Source organism: Oncorhynchus mykiss, chromosome 5 (genome assembly GCF_057628025.1).
Source record: "Oncorhynchus mykiss isolate SJ-2025 chromosome 5, ASM5762802v1, whole genome shotgun sequence".
NCBI lineage: Eukaryota > Metazoa > Chordata > Actinopteri > Salmoniformes > Salmonidae > Oncorhynchus > Oncorhynchus mykiss.
Genome location: NC_143026.1, coordinates 15,280,577 through 15,304,869, shown reverse-complemented (window position 1 = coordinate 15,304,869; position 24,293 = coordinate 15,280,577). Strand labels below are relative to the sequence as shown.

At 43.0% G+C, this 24,293-nt stretch overlaps 3 protein-coding genes and 1 long non-coding RNA gene across 5 annotated transcripts in view; 2 read left to right on the top strand and 2 right to left on the bottom strand.

Moving 5' to 3' along the window:
* The window catches only part of lrrc8aa (leucine rich repeat containing 8 VRAC subunit Aa), a 31,942-nt gene extending 20,516 nt beyond the window's left edge, over positions 1–11,426 (top strand). Inside the window, exon 3 of the mRNA XM_021601859.3 lies at positions 5,923–11,426. Within this exon, the coding sequence (XP_021457534.1) occupies positions 5,923–6,198 (276 nt within the window). The 3' untranslated portion in view covers positions 6,199–11,426. The remainder of the gene's footprint in view (positions 1–5,922) is intronic.
* On the bottom strand, positions 268–6,197 carry LOC149983173 (uncharacterized). 2 transcript variants are annotated; one of them, XR_016495882.1, is made up of 2 exons: positions 5,896–6,197; positions 268–1,439 (listed from the first exon to the last, which is right to left on the bottom strand). It is a non-coding gene; the product is annotated as an uncharacterized LOC149983173 (long non-coding RNA). The 2 variants fall into 2 exon arrangements; XR_016495881.1 differs by lacking the exon at positions 5,896–6,197 and adding an exon at positions 5,001–5,541.
* A 347-nt stretch (positions 11,427–11,773) lies between the features above and the next one.
* phyhd1 (phytanoyl-CoA dioxygenase domain containing 1) lies at positions 11,774–21,061 on the top strand. The gene is made up of 11 exons (XM_021601858.3): positions 11,774–12,043; positions 12,512–12,670; positions 14,378–14,453; positions 14,570–14,617; positions 14,754–14,809; positions 15,025–15,087; positions 15,184–15,205; positions 15,324–15,452; positions 15,684–15,800; positions 16,224–16,350; positions 18,555–21,061. Exons 1-11 carry the CDS (start codon positions 12,011–12,013, stop codon positions 18,601–18,603), a joined length of 879 nt encoding a protein of 292 aa, XP_021457533.1. The 5' UTR covers positions 11,774–12,010; the 3' UTR covers positions 18,604–21,061.
* dolk (dolichol kinase) lies at positions 19,019–24,288 on the bottom strand. Its single transcript, XM_021601856.3, has 2 exons — positions 24,119–24,288; positions 19,019–23,283 (listed from the first exon to the last, which is right to left on the bottom strand). The coding sequence occupies exon 2, from the start codon at positions 23,163–23,165 to the stop codon at positions 21,552–21,554; it is 1,614 nt and encodes a 537-aa protein (XP_021457531.1). The 5' UTR covers positions 23,166–23,283; positions 24,119–24,288; the 3' UTR covers positions 19,019–21,551.
* Between the last annotated feature and the right edge of the window lie 5 nt (positions 24,289–24,293).

Sequence of the window (24,293 nt, the reverse complement as noted above, 5' to 3'; positions counted from 1 at the left end):
CTTCCTTCTTCTTTCACATGTGAATGGGGTCAAAGGTCACACTGGGTAACAGGAAGGTAGGGGTTAGCATTATGAAGACAGTTCTGTTGGGGTTAATGGCCCTAGGGTTGTTCCACCTCAAAGCACAAGAAAGAGGATTTTGAAACCCACCATCTGAGATTGAGCTGAAATTGTCTGTAGTTAAACAGATAAGATCAGCATTCCTGAAACATTGTGTTGAAATATAATTTGATCTATGTGAAATTAAGCTAATTGATTGCACCCAAATTGTCTAATTTAATTTATTGGATTCATATAATCGTCAATAAATATAGGACCTAACATCTGATTTGGACCATAATTATTTCTAACAATGAGTGAGACCAATAAAAATAACATGGTGAAAAGCCACCCATGGACCCCAATAGCTTTTGCTTATGTGGTCATAATTCAAGCCAGTCAGTCATCCATCAAAGCAATTCAGTTTGTCCTTCTCTTATCCTTAATATGTGTCCAGGAAACAGCTCCTCTGTGTGTGGTTTATCCCCTTAAAAAAAAAGGTCTGTATTAGTTAGACCATTCCTGGTAAATCCAGCAGTTCTAATGACTTCAATGTTATGGTCTCTAATGGTCTTTAATGGTAAACGACCCAAACACACAGTGGCAGTGTCCAAATACCCATACTAGCCACTAAATATTATGCCATTTTTAAAAATAGTATGTCCAATTTCTAATATAGTACTCCGAATGTGTCATCTAATGCACTATTGCGTTGACTCCTGCCATTTGTTCATTTTGGTACAGTGCATCAATTTATCAGCTGTTGTAAAACACTTGAGTCGGAAAAGACGAGTGATTTCCACTAGATCAAACCCTGAAATTAGTATATGCAGTTTAAGTATGTAGTACGCTACTATGTGTGTTCATTCAATCAATCAAATGTATTTATAAAGCCCTTTTTACATCAGCCGATGTCACAGTGCTATACAGAAACCCAGCCTAAAACCCCAAATAAGAAGCAATGCAAATCTACAAGCACGGTGGCTAGGAAAAACTCCCTAGAAAGGCTGGAACCTAGGAAGAATCCTAGAGAGGAACCAGGCTCTGAGGGGTGGCCAGTCCTCTTCTGGCTGTGCCAGGATGAGATTATGACAGTACATGGCCAAGATGTTCAAACGTTCATAATGACCAGCAGGGTCAAATTATTATCATCATCAGTGGTTGTAGAGGGTGCAACAGGTCAGCACCTCAGGAGTAAATGTCAGTTGGCTTGTCATAGCCGAGCATTCAGGGGTCGAGGGGTTGAGTCAAAAATGGCATGTCCGGTGAACAGGTCAGGGCTCCATAGCCGCAGGCAGAACAGTTGAAACTGGAGCAACAGCACGACCCAGCTGGACTGGGGACAGCAATGAGTCATCAGGCCAGGTAGTCCTGAGGCATGATCCCAAGGTTCAGGACCTCTGGGGGAGAGAGGGAGAATTAGAGGGAGCATTCTTAAATTCACACAGGACACCGGATAGGACGGGAGAAATACTCCAGACATAAGACTGACCCTACCCCCCCCAACACAAACTATTGCAGCATCAATACTGGAGGCTGAGATAGGAGGGGTCGGGAGACACTGTGGCCCCATCTGCTGATACCTCCGGACCGGGCCTATCAGGCAGGATATAACCCCACCCACTTTTCCAAAGCACAGCCCCCACACCACTAGAAGGATATCTTCAACCACCAACTTATTACCCTGAAACCAGGCTGAGTATAGCTCACAAAGATCGTTCCCACGGCATGAACCTGAGTAGGGCGCCAAACCCGGACAGGAAGATCACGTCAGTGACTCAACCCACTCAAGTGACTCACCCCTCCTAGGGACGGCATGGAAGAGCACCAGTAAGCCAGTGACTCAGCCCCCGTAATAGGGTCCGAGGCAGAGAATCCCAGTGAAGAGAAGAGAACTGGCCAGGCAGAGACCGCAAGGGAGGTTCGTTGCTCCAGTGCCTTTCCGTTCACCTTCACACCCCTGGGCCAGACTACACTCAATCATAGGACCTACTGAAGAGATGAGTCTTCAGTAAAGACTTAAAGGTTGAGACTGAGACTGCGTCTCTCGCATGGATAGGCAGACCATTCCATAAAAATTGAGCTCTTTAGGAGAAAGCCCTGCCTCCAGCTGTTTGCTTAGAAATTCTAGGGACAATAAGGAGGCCTGCGTCTTGTGAACGTAGCATATGTGTAGGTATGTATGGCTGGACCAAATCCGAGAGGATAGGTAGGAGCAAGCCCATTTAATGCTTTGTAGGTTAGCAGTAAACCTTTAAATCAGCCCTAGCCTTTACAGGAAGCCAGTATAGAGGTTAGCACTGGAGTAAAATGATCAGTTTTTGGTTCTAGTTAAGATTCTAGCAGCCGTGTTTAGCACTAACTAAAGTTTATTTAGTGCTTTATCCGGGTAGGTGCAAAGTAGAGCATTGCAGTTGTCTAGAAGTAACAAAAGCATGGATGAACTTTTCTGCATCATTTTTGGACAGAAAGTTTCTGATTTTTGCAATGTCACATAGATGGAAAAAAGCTGTCCTTGAAACAGTCTTGATATGTTTGTCAAAAGAGAGATCAGGGTCCAGAGTAACGCGGAGGTCCTTCAGTTTTATTTGAGACGACTGTACAACCATCAAGATTAATTGTCAGATCCAACAGAAGATCTCTTCTTCTTGGGACCTAGAACGAGCATCTCTGTTTTGTCTGAGTTTTTAAAAGTAAAACATTTGCCGCCATTAACTTATCAACTTATCAATTTGCCGCCATCAACCTTATGTCTGTAACACAGGCTTTCAGGGAGGGCCATTTTGGGGCTTCACCATGTTTCATTGAAATGTTCAGCTGTGTATCATCCGCATAGCAGTGAAAGTTAACATTGTTTCGAATGACATCACCAAGAGGTAAAATGTATAGTGAAAACAATAGTGTTCCTAAAACGGAAGCTTGAGGAAGACCGAAACTTAGTTGATTTGTCAGAGGATAAACCATCCACAGAGACACTGATTTCTTTCCGACAGATAAGATCTAAACCAGCCCAGAACTTGTCCTTGTAGACCAATTTGGGTTTCCAATCTCTCCAAAAGAATGTCATGGTCGATTGGTGTCAATAGCAGCACTACGGTCTAGGAGCATGAGGACATGGCCACAGTTTTTTGTAATGGTGTTGTATTTAATGGTAAATGTCACTAATCACTGCCTTGCAGTGCTTTCCAGACTGCCTTGCAGTGCCTTCCAGACTGCCTTGCAGTGCCTTCCAGACTGCCTTGCAGTGCCTTCCAGACTGCCTTGCAGTGCCTTCCAGACTGCCTTGCACTGCCTTCCAGACTGCCTTGCACTGCCTTCCAGACTGCCTTGCAGTGGTTCATAATTATATTATTTTATTAGGTTTGTCGCAACAGTTTTAGTCACTAGCCCATTCCTCCATCACAGTTTTGGGCTTGTAGGAAAAGTCTTCATATGGAATTTGCACCGTCGGGATAGCCATCTCATAAAGCTGCCATTTGTTAAACTGTTCAAGGAGAGTTGGCTTGAAGCATTAGGTTGCTAGAAGGACAAACTGAATTGCTTTCATGGAGGACTGTCTTGACTTGGGAGTGATCACACAATGTATTTTCATCATGAGCAAAAGCTATTGGTTTTCTACCCAAGGTTGCAATTTTTTTTTTTGTAGTCAATGCATTTAAAAACTCAAGAGCCCAACAAAATTGATAAAATGATGTAGCAGGAACAGCAGCATCTATTGGGCAAAACATGGTACTTTCAGAGTAATATATGGTAAATATTGACTAAGTGACTTTTAATGGCAAATTTTCCATAAAGGCCGGAAAAACATCAGATTCACAGGGAATATATTACATAGGATGAATAAACAATACTCCAAGCCGCAGCTCCATACTACTTATCAGACATAGAGACCTAATGACCTTGTGTACCTATTGTAGAGTTGTGTAGTAGACTGGAATGTCTACATAGTCGGTGCCATTGAGATAAACTGGTCACTTGAATAGTTCAATATTTGGAAAAGTAACCGCCTATCCTGCTAATAATGTTTCAAATTAGTTAAAATAGGGGAAACTGCTGGACCTACTACACACTGTTGGTTAACTGAGACAATGTGCCAGAGTTTTAAAAGTACAGACGAGCAGTTCTATTATGCTAATGAGTTTGTCACACTTCTGGCTGCAGATCAAGCGGTCCTGTCCCTGGGGTGATTTTCATGGCAAACTGTTTTCATTCTGTATTTTTTTGGTTTTATATGTACTATTCCCCACCCTGTTAGATGCAATTAATCTTCACTAAGCAGATGGCTGGAAAAGGTTTAGTGTGTCCTGTACAGAATACCTCTGGGAGATGCAATCTTACAAACAATTCACAAAACTCCCGACTGAGTCTGAGATCATTAACATGAACTTTGACTTATGTGAATTCTTGTCTGAGTGCTGACTTCTAGAGTTTTGAGAATAATGTAAGTGTAGGCTAACTCTTGTAAGTGTAAAGCTTGTAAATGAAAGTGTAACACTTTAGTGGAATGTATCATGTAAAATATAGTTTGTGTAATATCATATGTAAATGCATTATAGGATTTCGTATATTTTAATCATGTACATGTGAAGTGACTCCGCTATAGCAATGGCCATTTTGTGTTTTTGCATTGGCCGATTTGTGCATTTTGCATCAACGACACTCTGACCATTGTGACTTCCTGTACATTCCTGACAGGCTGACTTCAGTCTCCTTACAACGAATTTGCTTGATTTTGGTGGACATTGTCTAATGCTGAGCCAGTTCATTAACTTAACACACCGTTCATCCAATACATTTTTTAAGAATCAAGTTTAGTGTGAAAAATAAAGACTTACAAGGAATTCTGGGAGGTTATACAACATTTTCCCTATTGCGTACTGGTGGTCATCTGCTGTGTGAGGAATCAGATGGTTTGAGTAAACGATACTATTATGTTTTTTTGTTTTACTGCACTCACTCACCCATATACGTAGTTCCATACTGAGAATAGGCCACAAACAGGGTGGTATGCTGCTCAAAATAGCACCGTTTACAAGGAACCCCTCTGGTGTGTTCTGTGTTTTTACGCCCTTCTCCAGAGTCTTCTCTTTGCCATTAGTACATTATCGACCCAAATGAGTTGTGAAATTTGTAAAACGTTATTCCCAGGTGGGCCCCTAACGAGGACCCGACGCTCACCACTGTACTCCAATGTTCTAAAGTGTTCTAGGTTTTTGTTTTTCTCTTGAAGAACAATGCCTGGATAGCTCCAGCTGCCTTACATCTTCACTGTTTTGAAGCTAAGAAAAGCATTTGTAATTTGATAAGGCTATTTTAAGCTTGGTGAATCAGCTTACTCTGATCATATTTTGGCTTAAATTAACAGCATCTATGTAAAATGCACTCATTGTGCTGTTGCCTCAACAGATGACTGAACTATTAATAACAGGTGTTGGTGTGAGCATAAGTAATTATACAAATATGTATGGTACTCTAAGACTGACTGTATATCTGTCTGTACCTCTATGGCTCGATTGGCTCCCTTCTTTAGGGCAGAGTGCTTAGGTTTGTTTCTGATTGGCTTAAAGTCCTGTGGGCTGGTGTGACTGTGTTTCGATTGGGTAGCTACGGTCGGAACAGTATGTACTGAACTCTCCTTTCTTCCCTCTTTTGCCAAGTCTGTTCTTGAACATAGCTGTTCACTTGGGAGGAGTTCAACTTTAAGCACCTTTCACAGCCTAAAGCAAGAAACAGTATGCCTGTTTAAACCATACACTATAGTATGCATAACCTATGCACAAATACAATTAAATTATATTTTATGAAGTCAAAAACAGACAAAATAAACATTTCTCCTATTTCAACATTCATCCTCACTCTGATCTCCCTCCTTGTCACTGTCAGATCGAGTCGCTCCCGCCGGAGCTGTTCCAGTGCAAGAAGCTGCGCACCCTGAACCTGGGCAACAACTGCCTGCATACTCTACCATCGCGCTTCGGCGAGCTGACGGGCCTGACCCAGCTGGAGCTGCGGGGTAACCGTCTGGAGTGCCTGCCCGTGGAGCTGGGGGAGTGCAGGCAGTTGAAGAGGAGCGGCCTGGTGGTGGAGGAGGACCTGTTCAAGACACTGCCCACAGAGGTCAAAGAACAGCTGTGGAGGGCCGACAAGGAGCTGGTCTGAGAGAGTCCAGAGAGAGGGAGCCTAAGGAGAGGAGGAAAGCGGGAGAGAGGATTGGGCAGTGGAGGCTGATGTCACTTTCAATTGGAGGCCATTCTCAAATTTCTCCCTCCTTCCAGCCTCCACTAGTATGGGGTAGGAGAAAGGGGGAGATGTGTCTGTATTGCTGGACACGCATCCAGAGAAGGATGGTTGGTTGGTTGTTGTCTTGGCTCTCCTGGCTAAATTTGTATTTTTTAGGGTAAATGGTAGGACTGCCACAATTACAGTATAACCGTGTAACCGATGAAGACAGCCATAACCATACAAAAAAAATAAAAAAAATAAAAAAAATAACATTTGGCTGAATAACCACAATGCATCAGCATCAGCACACAGAAATACAACAGTCTAGGAAAATCTAATCTTGGTAATTTGACTGGTAAATTTGTAGATACACTTGCAATGGCTGCCTGATATTGTGATGTAATTTCCATGGTAATGTAGAATGTTCACTCATTATGTTAACTAATGTAGCTCATGCAATGTATTTTTTTGTAATGTGAGTTGATTGAATCAAATCGCAGCACAAATTACTTCCTGCTTTTAAACTATGGGTACACTGTCAATAGCCGCCACTCCACCCATTATGCCATAATTTACTTGAATTGGGATGCCTGTTCTATTCATTATATTTCTATGGCAGCACATGCAGTCTGGAGGAGAGGAGAAAATGTAAATCTACCAAAAAAATTATACATTTTTTGCTATACAAACATTTATTATGGTGACTGCGGTAATTTGGTTGCCCAATTACCATTATCCAAAATTCCATGACCATCACATCCCTAGTCACAGGGTCACAAGATGTTTATTAACAGACTAACCAGATGGAGACCTCTCCTCTCCAACTTTGGTTCTTTTCTCCCTTTTTCTTTTATGAAATGATGTGCAAAGTCGATCGTTGTCGAATGCTGATTAGGAGAGGATGAGAGACCGAAATGAAATGCTTGTGAGATTGAGGATTTTGTTTGTTTGTTTGTTTGTACGGAGTCATCTCAGTATGGGTCAAGGTTGTCAAACTCATTTTGCTCTGGGGGCTGCATTTGGTCTTTGAGGTCAATCCTCCCGGACTGTCTAGCTTCCATTATCATTTCTACACCGTTTCCATTTGGTTTTAGTCATTTTAAACTATATTGAGTATGTTTCCCCACCAAAAGAAAAACCAATATTTATATATATATTTTTTTCTCAAACAACTGACAGGTATGTTTTGACATTTCTGGTATAGACAGTGGCCACAGAAGGACTACATAAAAGAGTTGGTGTGGATGGTTCATGTAGCCTACAAAGCAATATGTGTGTGTGCTCTGTTTTCCATCTTCACTTGGAAGTATACAGTCCACTAGGCTGTTTATCCAAACGCCAGTGAGAGGACGCAGGATCTGACTGGTGAATGAAACACTATGGCCGATGGAACCAAAGCAGGGCCCTGTTTTATTAGGCACCAAATAGTGGGAAATGGACTGAAACGACCTGGACTTGTCCAAAAATAACACAAATTGTTGTTTTCTGCAACACATTTAAAAATGTTTGTTACCATGTGCCCTAATGAAAACAACCCAGATATTTGCACTCCAAAACAGTGACCGTGGATACATCATTGGCTTATACAGAACACATTTGTGAGGTATATTCTGCATGAATATCGAAGAGATACTTTTTTATTGAATGGACTTGGAGTAGACAACATTAGAGGTCAATTGCCACCAAAGGTGATTCCTTTAAGACCAGCCAGGCAACTCTTGTTACTAATATGGCCTTCCCTTTCTGGTGCTGTAATGTATGTCCCACGCTGTGTCATTACAACCATCATGTTCATGATTTTGCTAAATATGCAGACAAATGTATAGCTTATAATGTACATTTTATGTTTCAAGAATTTACATGGTATTATTATTTTTACCAGCTGTTCCAAGTTATTTTCAAAGGAGAGGGAAGCCTCACTTTGGAGGAAGGTGAGCTGAATTCATCTTTAAAATGTAATAACTACATACATAACTGCCCTTTTTGCAAGGTTACCAATGGGTGTTTTGAGTCCAGCTCTGTTCTGAAAAGGCCTCAGTCTTGGATTTGTTAGTAAAGGCTAGTCCCCAGCTCTAAAAGGCTGGAGCAACGCTCACAGAGTAAGAGTGCATCAGAGAAGAACAAGCAATCCCAGAGCAGAGGCTCGCTGGTCGAGACTTGGGTGGTTGAATACAGACCTACTTTAATGTTGAAGTATTATTCTCTGACATGTTCCAAACTTTTTGAAACATTTGAAAACTGCAAACAGGTACCCCCCAGGTCATTCCTTAAACGGGCTGTTATGATTGATGTGGTTGAGCTATCTTAACACACTGTTTTGAGAGTACCATAGGACTATCTCAGGGCTTCACTGGAGAGCTCATTGATTCACAGCTTTAATGTGGCACAGATTTGAAGGGGTAAATATGGAAACAGTTAGCGCTGACTGAATCGGAGAAGAAAATTGAAATTCTGATAATAGAACAGGATAATATATTTCAGAATATATTGTTGTGTATATAATTGCTGTCACTCTTTAAAAGCCATATAGCGTCATAAAGAATCATGTAAGCCTCTTTCAGTTCAGCTGAGGCAGTGGTTACATGCTATTCTTCTGTATCACGTCTAACTCTATAAATGTATTGTTTTTACACTGAACTATTTGTATCTAACCAGATCTAATGCTCCAGCTTTTTATCCTTTTCCATAGTCCTCCCCAACAAATTAAAAATCTGTTTTTATCCTGACCTGTACTTGTACTGACCTTCAGCACAGTGGGAACACTGTCACTTCCCTTAATCACAAGATTAGGCATTCCCCCCTAAAAAGCACATAGAGATTTCAAACTTCTATTTCACAACCCCCCCCCCCCCTCCAGTATGTCGCCATGGAGGAAACCGGTGGAGGGTGAGGTCAGCAAAGTGTTTACGGAGCAGTGGAACTAGGAAGTGTGAACATTTTTATTTGAATAGTCAATCTGTATATGTTCTACAGACTAAGTTACATTTCAGCTAACTATCTGCTAGCCCTAACCAATTACATTATATTTTAGTAATTTAGCAGAGGCTCTTATCCAGATCTACATACAGGAGCAAATAGGGTTAATAGCCTTACTCAAGGGCACATCAACAGATTTTTCACCTAGTCTGCTTGGGGATTCAAACCAGCGACTGGTCCAACGCTCTTAACTGCTAGGCTACCTGCCGCCCTAACCTTAACCCTTAACTTAGACCTTGCTTATCAACAAAGTGTGACCGGAAGTGTGTTTGACCCACAGAAAAGGCTTCCCCCGATCAAGTCACTGTAGGAACGGTTTCTGTTCGGCTCAAGGTACATGTTGCATGGTCTAGGGTCAGATTGCAGTACCCTCATTATGAGCTTAGTCATTAGGAAATTAAATAATATCTGATCCTGTGGTTGGAGACAACTTCTATTGTACATCTGTATAGGACTGTGCCAGTATGTTCGGTACTGTAGGTAGTCATGCCATGGTCACAACAGTTGACCGCAAGGGTAGCAGGTAGCCAAGCGGTTGAGCATTGGGCCAGTAACTGGAAGGTCACTGGTTTGAAGACCTGAGCCGACAAGGTGAAAAATTTGTCTGTGCCCTTGAGCGAGGCACTTAACCCTAGAGTGCTCCAGAGGCACCATATTACTATGGCTGACCCTGTAAAACAACACCTTTCACTGCACACATCCTATCTTTATTTTATCATCCCATCAGCAATGTGACTGTTGTGAATGTTATTTTCCATGTATGCATCCCAACATTCCTTTTATTTAATGTGTTTTTTGCAGAGTTACTGAATGTTTGTTTTCATAAGCAACATTCAAGTTCTCAGACTGGTCAGAAATGGTGTTCAGTGCTCGAGCTATGCAACGCTTGCCTTATTTCAACAGTCCTCCTGTGCATCCAGTGTGGGTGGAGCGCCCTCCTGCGGGAGGTCTGAGTAACAGAGGAAAGTGTTCACTGTCCTTTTCTCCATTTGTTTTGTAATGTAAAATAAAAAATGCTGTAAGGTTGTGTGTATTACCATCAAAATATTAGAATTTTCTGACTCTTAATGGCCAGTCATTTAACCACATTGTGTATCATTTGGGTAGCATACCAAAACTGTCGAAGCAGCATTGATGCTTCTCATTATGTATTTGACCTGTTTTGGGGAATCGTTTCTAGGTTAACTCTTATTGCATAAACATAAATAGGCAAACAACCTACTTTTTAATAGGGGGTTCATGATACTACACTATATTGTTTATGATAGAGTTAAAAAGTTGGTCTAAAAAACACAGCCTATGGAAACAGTTCAGGGAGTCCGAGAAAGGCTTCTTATTACATATTGTACTTGGCTTAGTTGATGATAACATAGCCAAGTTATCACCTAACTAATGCCATCTTTATTCATTGTGTATTCATTCATCGTGTTATTTTTCCCTCTGCGATGTTATGAAGGGTCGTAAGTAAGCATTTCACTGTTAGTCTACACCTGTTTTACGAAGCATGTGACTAATACAATTTAATTTTGTGATATCTCCGTAGCATTAACAATTGGCACGGCCATGGCATGCTCTCTCAATATTGGGTAGGGCTATGGAAATGCACATTGTCTGTCAAACAATGCTTTTTATTTCTTGTAAGCCATACTTTGGGTGGTCAACAAGACAATGATACATATTTCTGTCAGCCAACTGAATGAGATCAGTTGGTACAAGCCTGTATCTATCTATCTTTCTTTGATGTTTTGCTGGCTGGCATTGTAAGGGCCCTGATGTGTGCTGGCTTTTGTTCCTGTCAGGTTTTGGTTCCTTTCCATCTGCTTGGACAGTCTGGTCAACATCTCAACCCACACATTTTATGCCAGGTTCACATACTGTACGCCACCCACATTGGGTGGCACTATAATGTTGCTCTTGTTTCATTTAAGTGTAAAAACATGGACCTGTCAAAAGTTAATGGGCAAATGACAATCTGTATCTCTTCTACATCAGTGTTGCCCATGTAATGATAGGTTTTCACTTCGTTGCCAAAATGAGTAAACACTGGCTTTCTTAGTGGAGAAATGATGAATGCCCCAGACTCTTGTAACAATGGAATAATAGAGCCTTGACAACACCACAACAGTTGCTTTACTGTGCCTATTTTTTTTTTTTACCATTCTGATATAAATGATAAAGTAAGAAACTTATCACTGCCTCCATGTATTTATTTCCATTAATGACTTGCCTGCTGATATCGAACCCAATTCTAAACAATTGTCAAATCTCCATTCAAAGTACCTTTTTAGTCCAGAACAATAGGCCTAATCTGGGAAACCAGCCTTTAAAATCTCAGCAACAGCCGATGTACAACAGTTTTAAAGAATGCCCACTATCCAGTTCAAGCGTTTGGATGGGATGGCTGTTTGAATGTTAAATAACGAGATAGAGACATTGATGCGAGTAACCAGTCTTGTTCAGTACATCACAACACATCCGGGTATCTCAAGCACCCCGGTAAAACCCAAGAGTTGCAGTAATGAACATTTACCAACAGATGGCATCACTGTGAAATCTTACACCCATAACAATGGCGTTTGGGGATGAATTGCAGATACAGTTAGGCCTAGGTCCCGAGCAGCAGCATCGAAATGGTTAACATCGAAAATCCTATTACTTCACTACTGTTACATTTTAATCGAGTTAGACGTCTACATCACGTGGTACTTCTAAACAGTTTAGACCAGGAGAACCCGGTTAAATTGGATACGGAGCTTAATTTTGAGTTTTCCGCATGGACTTTCTAACAGATCAAGATGCGAAAAAGGTCAGCCTAAAATGTAGACCTAAGCGTATATATTTATAATAATTTTGTATTGTATTTACTGTCAATCCTGCGTAGTCATGGCTCTCATAGCGATGGCTATCGTCATTTATATCATTTCAGTAAATCCGTTACTTATCCTGTAGGCTGCACAGATATGAGAAGTAGGCTACATTTTGTGCAACAATGTGACATTTTTGTCCATACAGTGAAAATGCAACTTGCATGCCCGTGATTCAAGTGATTTACAACGTAGCACATGCATCCTACTCCCTGAATTCATTGTAGACCATCAGCAACATTTACATAACTTCAGCTGCTGCCAAGACCTCGGCTACAATTCTAATTAAAAAACGAAACTAACGTAAACACATTTTGTGAAAATTCAAGTAACAGCCAAACAATTTATTTCTATAGGACTCTAGTGTGCATATACTGTGGTGGTGAATACTTTCTGGACCTTTTCAACAGTACCAGGAGGACGGGTACCTGATCCTGGACGGGCTCCTCAGCCCGGCGGAGTGTGATGAGCTCCGGCTGAGGATGGGAGAGATCGTGGACCGGATGGACGTTCCAGAACATTGTCGGATCCAGTTCTCCACTAATCACGACGAGCAGTTGAAAACACAGGTTAACATCCCACTGGGCAAAACTGGTTGATTCAACGTCACTTCCACGTTATTTCAAGAAAAACATTAAATGTGTTGACATTGAATCAACTTGGAAAACTGATTTGCAAAAAGTAATCAATGTAAGGGACATTTTTTCTCACCCAATTTTTAACCTAAATCCAGTGAAAGGGGGGGGGGGGGGGGGCTCGTGTTGAATTCACATTAGTTGACAACTCAACCAAATGTAAATCAAAACGAGATGTTGAGCCGACATCTGTGCCTGGTGGGATTGCACAGGAATTGATTATGTCTGCTGAAGCCTACATTGAGTGAACTGGTTTGCTTTCTGCACCATTTGACCCAACCATGTGTCTTCTCCATGCCTACCTATTAAAATGATAAAGATGCAGGTAAGGTTCTTTATTCCCTCCTATGCATTTCCTCCCTCTAGAATTATCTTTATAATAATTCCTTTGCCAATGCTCATGTGTGACCCTGGCTGTCACCTGTGTAACATTATCGCACTCCACACTGCCCTTCCCCACCTGGACAAAATGAGCACCTATGTGAGAATGCTGTTCATTGACTTCAGCGTTCAACAACACATTTGCCACGCTGATCCTCAACACAGGGCCCTTGCTTAGTCCCCTCCTGTAATCCATGTTCACCCACGACTGCATGGCCAAGCACGACTCCAACATCATTAAGTTTGCTGACGACACAACAGTGGTTGGCCTGATCACCGACAACGATGAGACAGCCTATAGGAAAGAGGCCAGAGACCTGGCAGTGTGGTACCAGGACAACAACCTTTCCCTCAACGTGAGCAAGACAAAGGAGCTGATCGTGGACTACAGGAAAAGGAGGGCTGAACACGCCCCCATTCCCATCAACGGGGCTGTAGTGGAGTGGGTTGAGAGTTTCAAGTTCCTTGGTGTCCACATCACCAAGAAACTATCATGGTCCAAACACACCAAGACAGTCGTGAAGAGGGCACGACAACACATTTTCCCCCTCAGGAGGCTGAAAAGATTTGGCATGGGTCCCCAGATCCTCAAAAGGTTCTAGAGCTGCCCCATCGAGCATCCTGATTGGTTGCATCACCGCCTGGTATAGCAACTGCTCGGCAGCAGACCGTAAGGCGCTACAGAGGGTAGTGCGTACGGCCCAGTACATCATTGGGGCGAAGCTTCCTGCCATCCAGGACCTATATACTAGGGGGTGTCAGAGGAAGGGCCAAAAATTGTCAGTGACTCCAGTCACCCTAGTCACAGACTGTCTTCTCTGCTACCGCACGGCAAGCGGTACCGGAGTGCCAAGTCTAGGTCCAGAAGGCTCCTTAACAGTTTCTACCCCCAAGCCATAAGACTGCTGAACAATTAATCAAAAGGCCACCTGGACTATTTACATTGACACCCTCCCCCTTTGTTTTTACACTGCTGCTACTTGCTGTTTTACCCCTACCTACATGTACAAATGACCTCGACTAACCTATACCCCCGCACATTGACTCGGTACCCCCTGTATATAGCCTCGTTATTTTGTTACTTTTTATTTTATTGTTTACTTTAGTTTATTTAGTAAATATTATTTAGTAAATCTTGAACTGCATCGTTGGTTAAAGGCTTGTAAGTAAGCATTTCATGGTAAGGTCCTGTTGTATTCGGCACAAAATTTTTTTGATTTGATCTTATAGCTGGAATACCTTATCCTTATCTATCTGCAGGGAAACGCTGACTACTTCATCACCAGTGGAGATAAGATCCGCTTCTTCTTTGAGAAAGGAGTTTTTGATGATAAAGGTGAGGCCTTATTATGAATGAAGGTTAATCTCTCATCTCACTGAAATGTGAAGCAATATAGAATGTGTTGGATTTATTTGACATTGATTGACAGCTAAGTGTCACTTGCTTTATAGGAGATTTCACCGTGCCAAAAGAACGCTCTCTCAACAAAATTGGACATGGTGAGTTTCAAATCTTTGATTAGATGTGGGAATTATCTTTCAAAAGTTTTGAAAATCATTTTTTTTGCCAAGACTATCAGATAGATTTAGTATCCAGTAATCTACAGTATTCATGATCCATTTTCATCTCCAATAGCACTCCATGCCTATGAGCCTTTATACAAAACTGCCACTCATTCACCCAAGATTCAGGTGAGAATTCCTTCAGCAGCTAGTCAGTAAAGGACACAACAGAAACTGTTACAGTTAGACTAACACTGAATAATACAGACTTAACTCTTATCTGTATTTTTTTGAAACTGCACTGTCGGTTAGGGGCTCATAAGTAAGCATTTCACTGTAATACCTGTTGTATTCGGCGCATGTGACTTACAAAATTTGATTTGATTGCTCTGTTTATCTCCCAGGGTATAGCCAAGAAGCTTGGTCTGAAGAGTCCTGTGATTTTGCAAAGCATGTACATTTTCAAGGTAGAGTGCACACCAGCTTTTTACCTTTCACTAGTCTGACTGTTTCTTTAGAAAGTGTGGTAACTGGTCCTGACATTACTCGGTTGTGTTTTTCAGCAACCAGGGATCGGTGGAGAAGGTAAGAAAATGACTGAAACAACTGTTTACGAATACTGTAGAGTTTCTGTGTCTGTGATTTTGTGTGTGTGTGTGTGTATTTTGAACCCCATATGGCACTTTGCCTGCTTGTTTGTCAGTGACGCCCCACCAAGATGCTACATTCCTCCACACGGAGCCCCTGGGCAGGGTGATGGGCGTGTGGATCGCCCTGGAGGATGCCACCCTGGACAATGGCTGCTTGTGGTTCATCCCCGGCTCACACAACAGTAAGGCACTAATGATGACCTTTGACCCATATTAAAAGTCCATTCATTATTCATTGGTGCCGAGACACGGGACTGGTTATTTATCTCAGCTCCTCCTTTGAGATTTCAAAACAAGTTCAAGTAAATTGAGAACCACTGCCTTCATCAGTCTCAACCAGGTTTTGAATAACAGGGGTGCCCCCCTAAGGAGTCAGCATGTAATTCAAACCATGATCTCCCCCTTCCCTCTAGATGGTATCACCCGACGTATGGTTCGGACCCCTGAAGGCACCTATCCCCTGACAGACTTTGTTGGGAGAGAGGCAACCTATGACGATAAGCTGTTCATACCTGCACCTGTCAAAAAAGGTATGTGGCTCATTTCTACTGCTAACTGTCAACTGGCCTGTAATGGTGGGTCGCATAATATTTACATAAAATAAACCAAAGTGTGCCTCGCTCTTGACATCTGGGACACTGACCTCAAAAGGGTTGGTTAATAACTGCCAAACAGACCTCAGTGTTGTCTTTTCCACTGTGTGAGAGGGAGCAGGGAGGAGTGGGGGTCAAAGGGTACTGAGTGGTACAGACCGAAGCACACAGCCAGTTAACACTTCATTGACTTTTCTTTAGTAAGTAGTCTTTAGTAACCGTTAAAGCTGAGTTACAATCAGAAAGTATCAACATGCACAGTTGACTTGAAAACTGGTCTGTCAGGTTCATGACTGTTCCATAGAGAAACATTGATAGCAGGTTAGTAAGTAACTGTCTATCTATTTTGTCTCTGCTCAGGTGGGGTGGTGCTGATCGAGGGAAAGGTTGTCCATAAAAGTGAGCAGAACGCGTCAGAAAAATCGCGCCATGTCTACACTTTCCACATCATGGAGTCTCAGGAGACAAAATGGAACCCTGAGAACTGGTGAGTGTATGACAATGTTCTCTTCCTATGAAGTCAAACACACATAATCCAGGAAAATAGGTAATAGTCAATGCTCAATTAGGAACTGGGTGGTTCGAACCCTGAATTTCTTATTGGCTGACAGCCGTGGTATATCAGCCCATATACAATGCATTCGGAAATTATTCAGACCCCTTGACTTTTTCCACATTTTTCTACGTTACAGCCTTATTCTAAAATGGATTAAATTGTTTTTTCCCCCTCATCAATTTACACACACTACCACATAATGATACATCAAAAACAGGTTTTTACAAGTGTATTAAAAATAAACTTAAATATTACATTTCCATAAGTATTCAGACCCTTTACTCAGTACTTTGTTGAAGCACCTTTGACAGCGATTACAGCCTTGAGTCTTCTTGGATAAGATGCTACAAGCTTGGTACACCAGTATTTGGGGAGTTTCTCCCATTCTTCTCTGCAGATCCTCTCAAGGTCTGTCAGGTTGGATGGGTAGTGTCACTGCACAGCTATTTTCAGGTCTCTCCAGAGATGTTCGATCAGGTTCAAGTCCGGGCTCTGGATTGGCCACTCAAGGACATTCACAGAATTGTCCCGAAGCCACTCTTGCGTTGTCTGGGCTGTGTGCTTTGGGCTGTTGTCCTGTTGGAAGGTGAACTGTCGTCCCAGTCTGAGAACCTGCTCCAGAGCACTCAGGACTTCATCAAGGATCTCTCTGTACTTTGTTCCAGTCATCTTTCCCTTGATCCTGAGTCTCCCAGTCCCTGCCGCTGAAAAACATCCCCACAGCATGATGCTGCCACCACCATGCTTCACCTTAGGGATGGTGCCAGGTTTCTTCCAGATGTGATGCTTGGCATTCAATCTTCAATCTTGGTTTCATCAGACAAGATCATCTTGTTTCTAATGGTCTGAGAGTCATTTAGGTGCCTTTTGGCAAACTCCATGCAGGCTGTCATGTGCCTTTTACTGTCAAGTGGCTTACTTCTGACCACTCTACCATAAAAGCCTGATTGGTGGAGTGCTGCAGAGATGTTGTCCTTCTGGAAGGTTCTCCCATCTCCACAGAGGAACTCTGGAGCTCTGTCAGAGTGACCATCGGGTTCTTGGACACCTCCCTGACCAAGGCCATTTCTCCCTATTGCTCAGTTTGACTAGGCGGCCAGCTCTAGGAAGAGTCTTGGTGGTTCCAAACTTCTTCAATTGAAGAATAACGGAGGCCACTTTGTTCTTGGGGACCTTCAATGCTGCAGACATTTTTTGGTCCCCTTCCCCAGATCTGTGCCTCGACACAATCCTGTCTTGGAGCTCTACTGACAATTCCTTCGACCTCATGGCTTGGTTTTTGCTCTGACACGCCCTGTCAACTGTGGGACCTTATATAGACAGGTGTGTGCATTTCCAAATCATGTCCAATCAATTGAATTTACCACATGTGGACTCCAATCAAGTTGTAGAAACATCTCAAGGATGATATATTCCATTTTAGAATAAGGCTGTAATGTGGAAAAAGTGAAGGGGTCTGAATACTTTCCAAATGCACTGTATACCACAGGTAGGACAAAGCATTTATTTTTACTGTTCTAATTACATTGGTAACCAGTTTATAATAGCAATAAGGCACCTCGGGGGTTTGTGGTATGTGACCAGGCACTCCGCGTTGCATCGTACATAAGAACAGCCCTTAGCCGGGGTATATTGGCCATAGACCACACCCCCTCGGGCCTTATTGCTTAATTATAAACTGGGTGGTTTGAGCCCTGAATTCTGAATGGCTGAAGGCTACGGCACATCATAACGTATACCACAGGTATGAGAAAAATATTTAGTTTTACTGCTCTAATTACATTGGTAGCCAGTTTATAATAGCAATAGGGCTCCTCTGTGGATTGTAATATGGCCAATATACCACGGCTAAGGGCTGTGTCCAGGCACTCTGCGTTGCGTGTAAGAAAAGCCCTTAGCCGTGGTATACTGGCAATATACCACATCACCTCGGACCTTATTATTTAAATGTACACCTTTTTTATTGGTTAGTGAGTGTTCCAAATGGATCTTCGTCAGGTCTTTCACAGAATAGCACACATGAGGCATTGGCGTCACGCTGTACACTTCTGATACATTGAAATAAATACAGTAAGAGATTAGGGGGGATATAAGAAGGTGTTGAGGTAAAGGTGTTCCTCACTCTTTTTTGACAGGTTACAGCCCACAGAGGACCTTCCTTTCCCTGCCCTGTACACCAAGTAATCCTGGTTCACTATGTCTGCCACTACACTGAATGGATGGACAGAGGAAGACACCTTCACTTGTCCCTAGAGAAGATTAGTGAAAACAATTATCAGAATTGGGCTGCCTGTGTGTGTGCACGTGCTTCAGGGTATTAGTCAGAAGACATGTAGTTAGGCTTTATAAGATTAGTGAACATTTAGTAGTAGCACACTGAAGTGAGCAATGAACCAATGTGTTTGTGTGTAGAACAGTTAATTCAAATCATGTGTTTTAGCAGTTAATCTCATTCAGATTCCCTTAAGTATCCAATTTATCTTCTCTCTGATCATAAACAGGTTTGCCTCATCAAGGTATGTCTTCCTGATAGATCAATGTGAGACATTATGCCCACAAATATACCCTGCTATCTCTGGATGAAAAACAGACAAACATCTAGCATAAAAGGCCTTTAATGATGCAACAATCTGCCATGCAATACAAGTGTTTCCTGTCAAAGGCAAGAAAAAGCTCATAAATTATCATTACGGATTATTGGAAAAGGCAACAAACAAAATACTACTTATTTATTACAGATTCATCAAATACTGTCAGTTCCATGCTGAGAAAACAAGTAAACAAACATTATAAAAAGAGAAGGTCTCTCCAGAATGCACAGTAAACTGGAGGAAGGGGAATTGGAGCCTGGCTGTACCAGACTCAATGTGCACTCTATGGTTTGAGTGCCAATTTCGGTCTAGTTTAACTAGGCTATGGGAACGCAGAGGCTCCTATGGACCACAGGAGGTTGGTGGTACCTTATTTGGGGAGGATGGGCTTCTGGTAATGGCTGGAGCGGATTGGTATCAAATACATGGTCTCCATGTGTTTGATGCCATTACATTCGCTCCATTCCAGACATTGAGTCATCCTCCCCTCAGCAGCCTCCACTGCTATGGACAGTTGTGGTTTAACGTGACATGTCTGACTTAGAGGCGTTTACACAGGCAGATCAATTCTGATAACAAGCTGATCTGATTGGTCAAGACTAATTAGTGGAAAAATATCAGAAGAATTGGGCTGCCTGTCTAAACACAGCCAGATAGCGAAAGATACATCTACAGATAACTAGTATAGCATCTCAATGTTAGCTGATTTAATTTTAAAAAGGTACATGTAGTTACTTTCATTACACCATAAATACATACCTTCCTGCAGCTTATAAACACTATCAGGAAATGAATTTAATCACTTTAAAATTTAACAAAACATGAATTCAATATGTTCATGACATGTGGCCCTGTTATATCATCTCTACAATTGATTTCCAATATACAAATCAGATTTTGGGGGGGGGGGGGGTGAACGTTAAGGAAATTCATGTATATTTTGGAGAGGGTCCTATCAAAACACCCGGATAAAAGACAAAGGATTCATACAAAACTGAAAAGACACTGTAGGGTAATTTCTGTATACAAGTTACAGTAAAGGATTTCAAAATGTTTAAATGTCATGCTATAGTGTATAAACTGCTGCCATATTGAAGAATCAACCAGTCTACTTCAACACAAACCATGCTGTCAGCTAGAGTACCTACAGTACTAGGTAATGTGTGATACAAAATATACTTCTTTAAGGCAAATATGTCCCGCAATCAGTCCGTAATATTGCCACAACAAGAAATGCAAATATATTATAGTTAGATGAAATTGTAACAACAAAAAAATGCTCTGAAAAACAAATGATCAAATTATGTTCTTCAAAAGGCTGTACAAAGGTAGCTTTCCTTTAGCAAAAAAAAGAAGCCCATCACAATTTGTTAAAACGTGCCATTAACCAGTGTCTGCCATGACTGCTGATCAGGGCAGGGAAACTTAATTCTGGCTAAAATACATTTTGTCCAATGTACTGAACTCCATCTCCTGTTGTATAATTCAGTAGTTTGGGATTTCAGCGTGTTACAGTGACTCAGGGACATTCATCCTCTGTCCCTCGAATCCCCCACCTCCATCAAGACAGAGCTGGGTCATATTCACTAATAATAATAATAATAATAATAATGTGGGTGCTTCTATTTGTCCTATTTTACACATGTACACGTGTTAATACGCATGTGTGAATTGGAAATGTATTATTTTCTTGCATATCCCAACTCTGAGACATCTTTGCAGAGTGGGGTCATGGCCAGGGTCAGCCATTATCAACAGTGGTTAGGCACCAAACAGAATAAAACAGACTGAAACAAGGCGGGACTACCCCAAACTTGTCCAATGAGGAATGCTCGTTTTCATTTTCCGTTGCCAAACATTTTGCTACGGTGTGCCCTAATGAATACGACCCTGCTCTCAAACAAAATTATTTAACCTCCCTTATCCTCACCAAGCAACTGATATGAAAAAAAAAGTGTGTATTTTTAACCAACTTGTTGTATTCTAGCTGAACATCACTGATTCTATTGTCATGCTGTTGTCCCACAACATGAAGAGCAAAATCTAGAGTGTATGTTCCGTCTTCATGTATTTCTCATAATGTATGCAAGCTCATTCCCTAGCTAGCAGTGCTATCAGATTGTACTTCATCCTTCTTTGTGCCAGCCATATTGATTTTCCCACACACGGTCATGTTAGTGGAGAGATTATCAATGCAACATAATATAACAGATCAGAACTTTTACTCTCACAAAGTAACAAAACAAAACAATCCTCAGTCATCCAATGAGGATTTCCATACATTCCCTTAGACTTTAAAATTCAGAAATTACATTGGTTAGCCTTTCCACTCTGACCTCTGGTCAAGAGGTCACCGTGTGGCTGTGTTTAAGTGCATCTTCTCAGCCGCTGATCACAGACTGAGGAGACCAACTGATCTACAAATCGCCTTGCATCCTAAACGGATACTCACTATGATTTGCAGATCTGTCAGTCTGCCGCCGCCGACTGCAAGGTAGTCGATCTCAAACATGACCTGTGTGCGGTGCTCCACGGGGGCCATCAGAGCAGCAGCAGGATGAAGAGGTAAAGCGGGAGCAGCAGGTTGTCTATCTGCGAGGTGTAGGCCTCCAGCATGGCTACCATGGTGATGGAGCCCACGATCCATGAGTAGGTGGAGTTCAGATTGATGGTGGGGTCGAATATGAGGAAGATAGCCACAGCGATGATCTGGGCAAATACCGACGTGGCGGTGCCCTCCACTGTCTTCTTGGTGCCCGGCCAGCGGATCTCGCCCATGCTGCTGCCGAACACCGACGCCACTGTGTCCCCCACACCCACCGCCAGCACCCCGGCGTAGGGCACCAGGCCCCCCGCCCCGGGCAGGATGCCTTTGGGGGCGCAGGGCCCCGGGAACAGCCAGATAGGCAGGGACATGCCCAGGAGGAGGTAGATGTGGGTGAGGATGAGAGGTCCAGAGTCACGCTCGTCCAGGAACAGGGTGAGTAACTGACGGAGGAGTTGACCCAGCGGGCGGATGCGGAAGTAGCGCACATACTCCAGGAGCAGGAAGGCCCCCAGGCAGCCCACGGACGCCACGTGTAGGAGCTGGCGGTCATACACCAGGCCTGGGACGAAGGTGGCTACTACAATGAGGTGGAAGTACTTTCTGACTACCGTAGAGGCCTGGTGCTTCTTGGAGCCTGACTGGCGCTGGTAGTTCTGGTGCAGCACAACCAGGGTGGCCAGTGTGGCCAACAGCACCCAGTACCCCAGCAGGCACAGACGCTTGTCGTTCAGAGTCACAAAGTCCAGCAGCCACATGATGGGGTGGCGGCGGATGAGGAGGGAGAGCCAGGGCATGAGGATCCCCAGGCCCAGCACAGCCGTCATCATGTGGAAGAAGAGCGATGACACCCAGGTCTCAGACTCCATGAAGCAGAAGAGCAGGGCGAAAAACACCCCTAGGAGAAGAGATCCTACCACCACCACGGGCAGGAAGTAGTGGACAGGCTCCCCTTTAACCTCAGCCATGTTGAGTGAGCGCTTTATGAGCTGGTTGACGATGAAGCTGATGCCCCCGACGATGAGGAGGGCCTCGCCGGGCGTGAAGCAGCGCGGTAGCAGGTAGAGCACGATCAGACTCAGGTAGACGAATATCAGCAGCACCTCCAGAACCTCAATCACCTCCGACACCGTTAGGGTCTGCTTCACTGTGTACAGGATGGCACTGCTCGCCACACCAGCAATCACGCATGTGTTGGTGGGCACTGGCCTTGTGATGCCCAGCGCGAGGAGCGACAGGAACAGTGCCAGCATCATGCCTGTCACTGTGACCACCATGGAGAAACGCTCAAAGTAGACGTTCCCCGAGGCGGCGCACTTCTCCCGCAGCGCCACACCCAGCAGGGGCATCACCATGACGGCTGGGACGATGCCGCTGTTGGCTGACAGGCGCCACTGAAAGACGGCGTTGCCATTACGGAGCAGGCGGTCCCACTTGTGCTGCACGTAGAAGGCCTGGATGACCAGGGCCACGCAGCACCAGGAGTGCTGGTTCCACACGGCCATGTGGACACACATCACCACAGAGAAGACCACTGCAGACTCCACCAGTACCGGGTTGGTCTGCATGGTTGCAATCGGGGGAGAAGACAGGGAGGGAGGGCGGTTCATGGCAGAGGACTCCAGCTCGAACACAAATCTCTTATTTAAAAGGTCTGTCAATTCCTTTCTGCTGCACACATCATGGTTAGTTCTTATTTTAGTCCACAATCTTAGGCCTGTCCTGTATCTGTGAAGACAAAGTATCAAAATGGCTGAAGCAAAATACAGTGAAAAACGATTTAATGAGAATCAAAACGTTGAATATATTAGAAAAATTAAACCATTGTTTTCCCATTACACTCACACTTATTTCAAAAGATCCACACCCCATATCGACTGTTGAAATAGCACTGAACCTTGGCCCACTGACTAATGCCGCGTTCAGTCGCCAGTCGAATTAGGAAACTCGGAAATGTCCGACATGCTAACTGGTTAAACATCACACGTGTATAACTGGAAATTTTCTAGATTCGACTAGTATGTGAACGCGGCATAATGCCCATGACCGATTGCCACACTTAGCATTCACTCCCAAATGAACTGTCATGTAGCTAAAAGTGATCATGACTAATAATTGCTATGGATGAATTATTTACCAGAAATTGTACTAGACAGTAAAGTCTAGAGATGACAATACAAAAGGGCAAGTCTAGACAAGTAGAAATGCCTTAACTCCAACATTTTTCTCATACAAGAGGTGGTGAGGGTTCAAATTATTTATACGGTATCTTTAAAACGAACGATTTATGGTAACAAGCGTTAATTCATGATCATTCGAGATATCAAATAGCTTTTCGGCTTTATGCATTTGAACTGCTACATAACGTGGCCTTGCTACAGATCCCTCTCACTGTAGTGAGAAATGCTTGAATGCAATTTCAGCGGATGCGGCGACCCCGCATCCTAGTTAACGTTAGCAAAAAATAATCTGACAAATGTACTGAGTTGAGTTCTCGTTCAACCGTTTAATGGTCGAATACCGGCTATTTAAAATGAATTGAAAGCATCACAAATAGACTTACCCGGTAAATACTGCACATATCAGGATAAATGAGTAAAGCGATATCTGATCTTTCGACTATTATATTCTGCCCAATCAGCTGGCGTTCCTCATACCCAGTAGGAGGTGGCCATATTGACATCCATGTCACGTGGTACATGAAACCTTTATTTATGGTGCACGATGTGCGATATTTT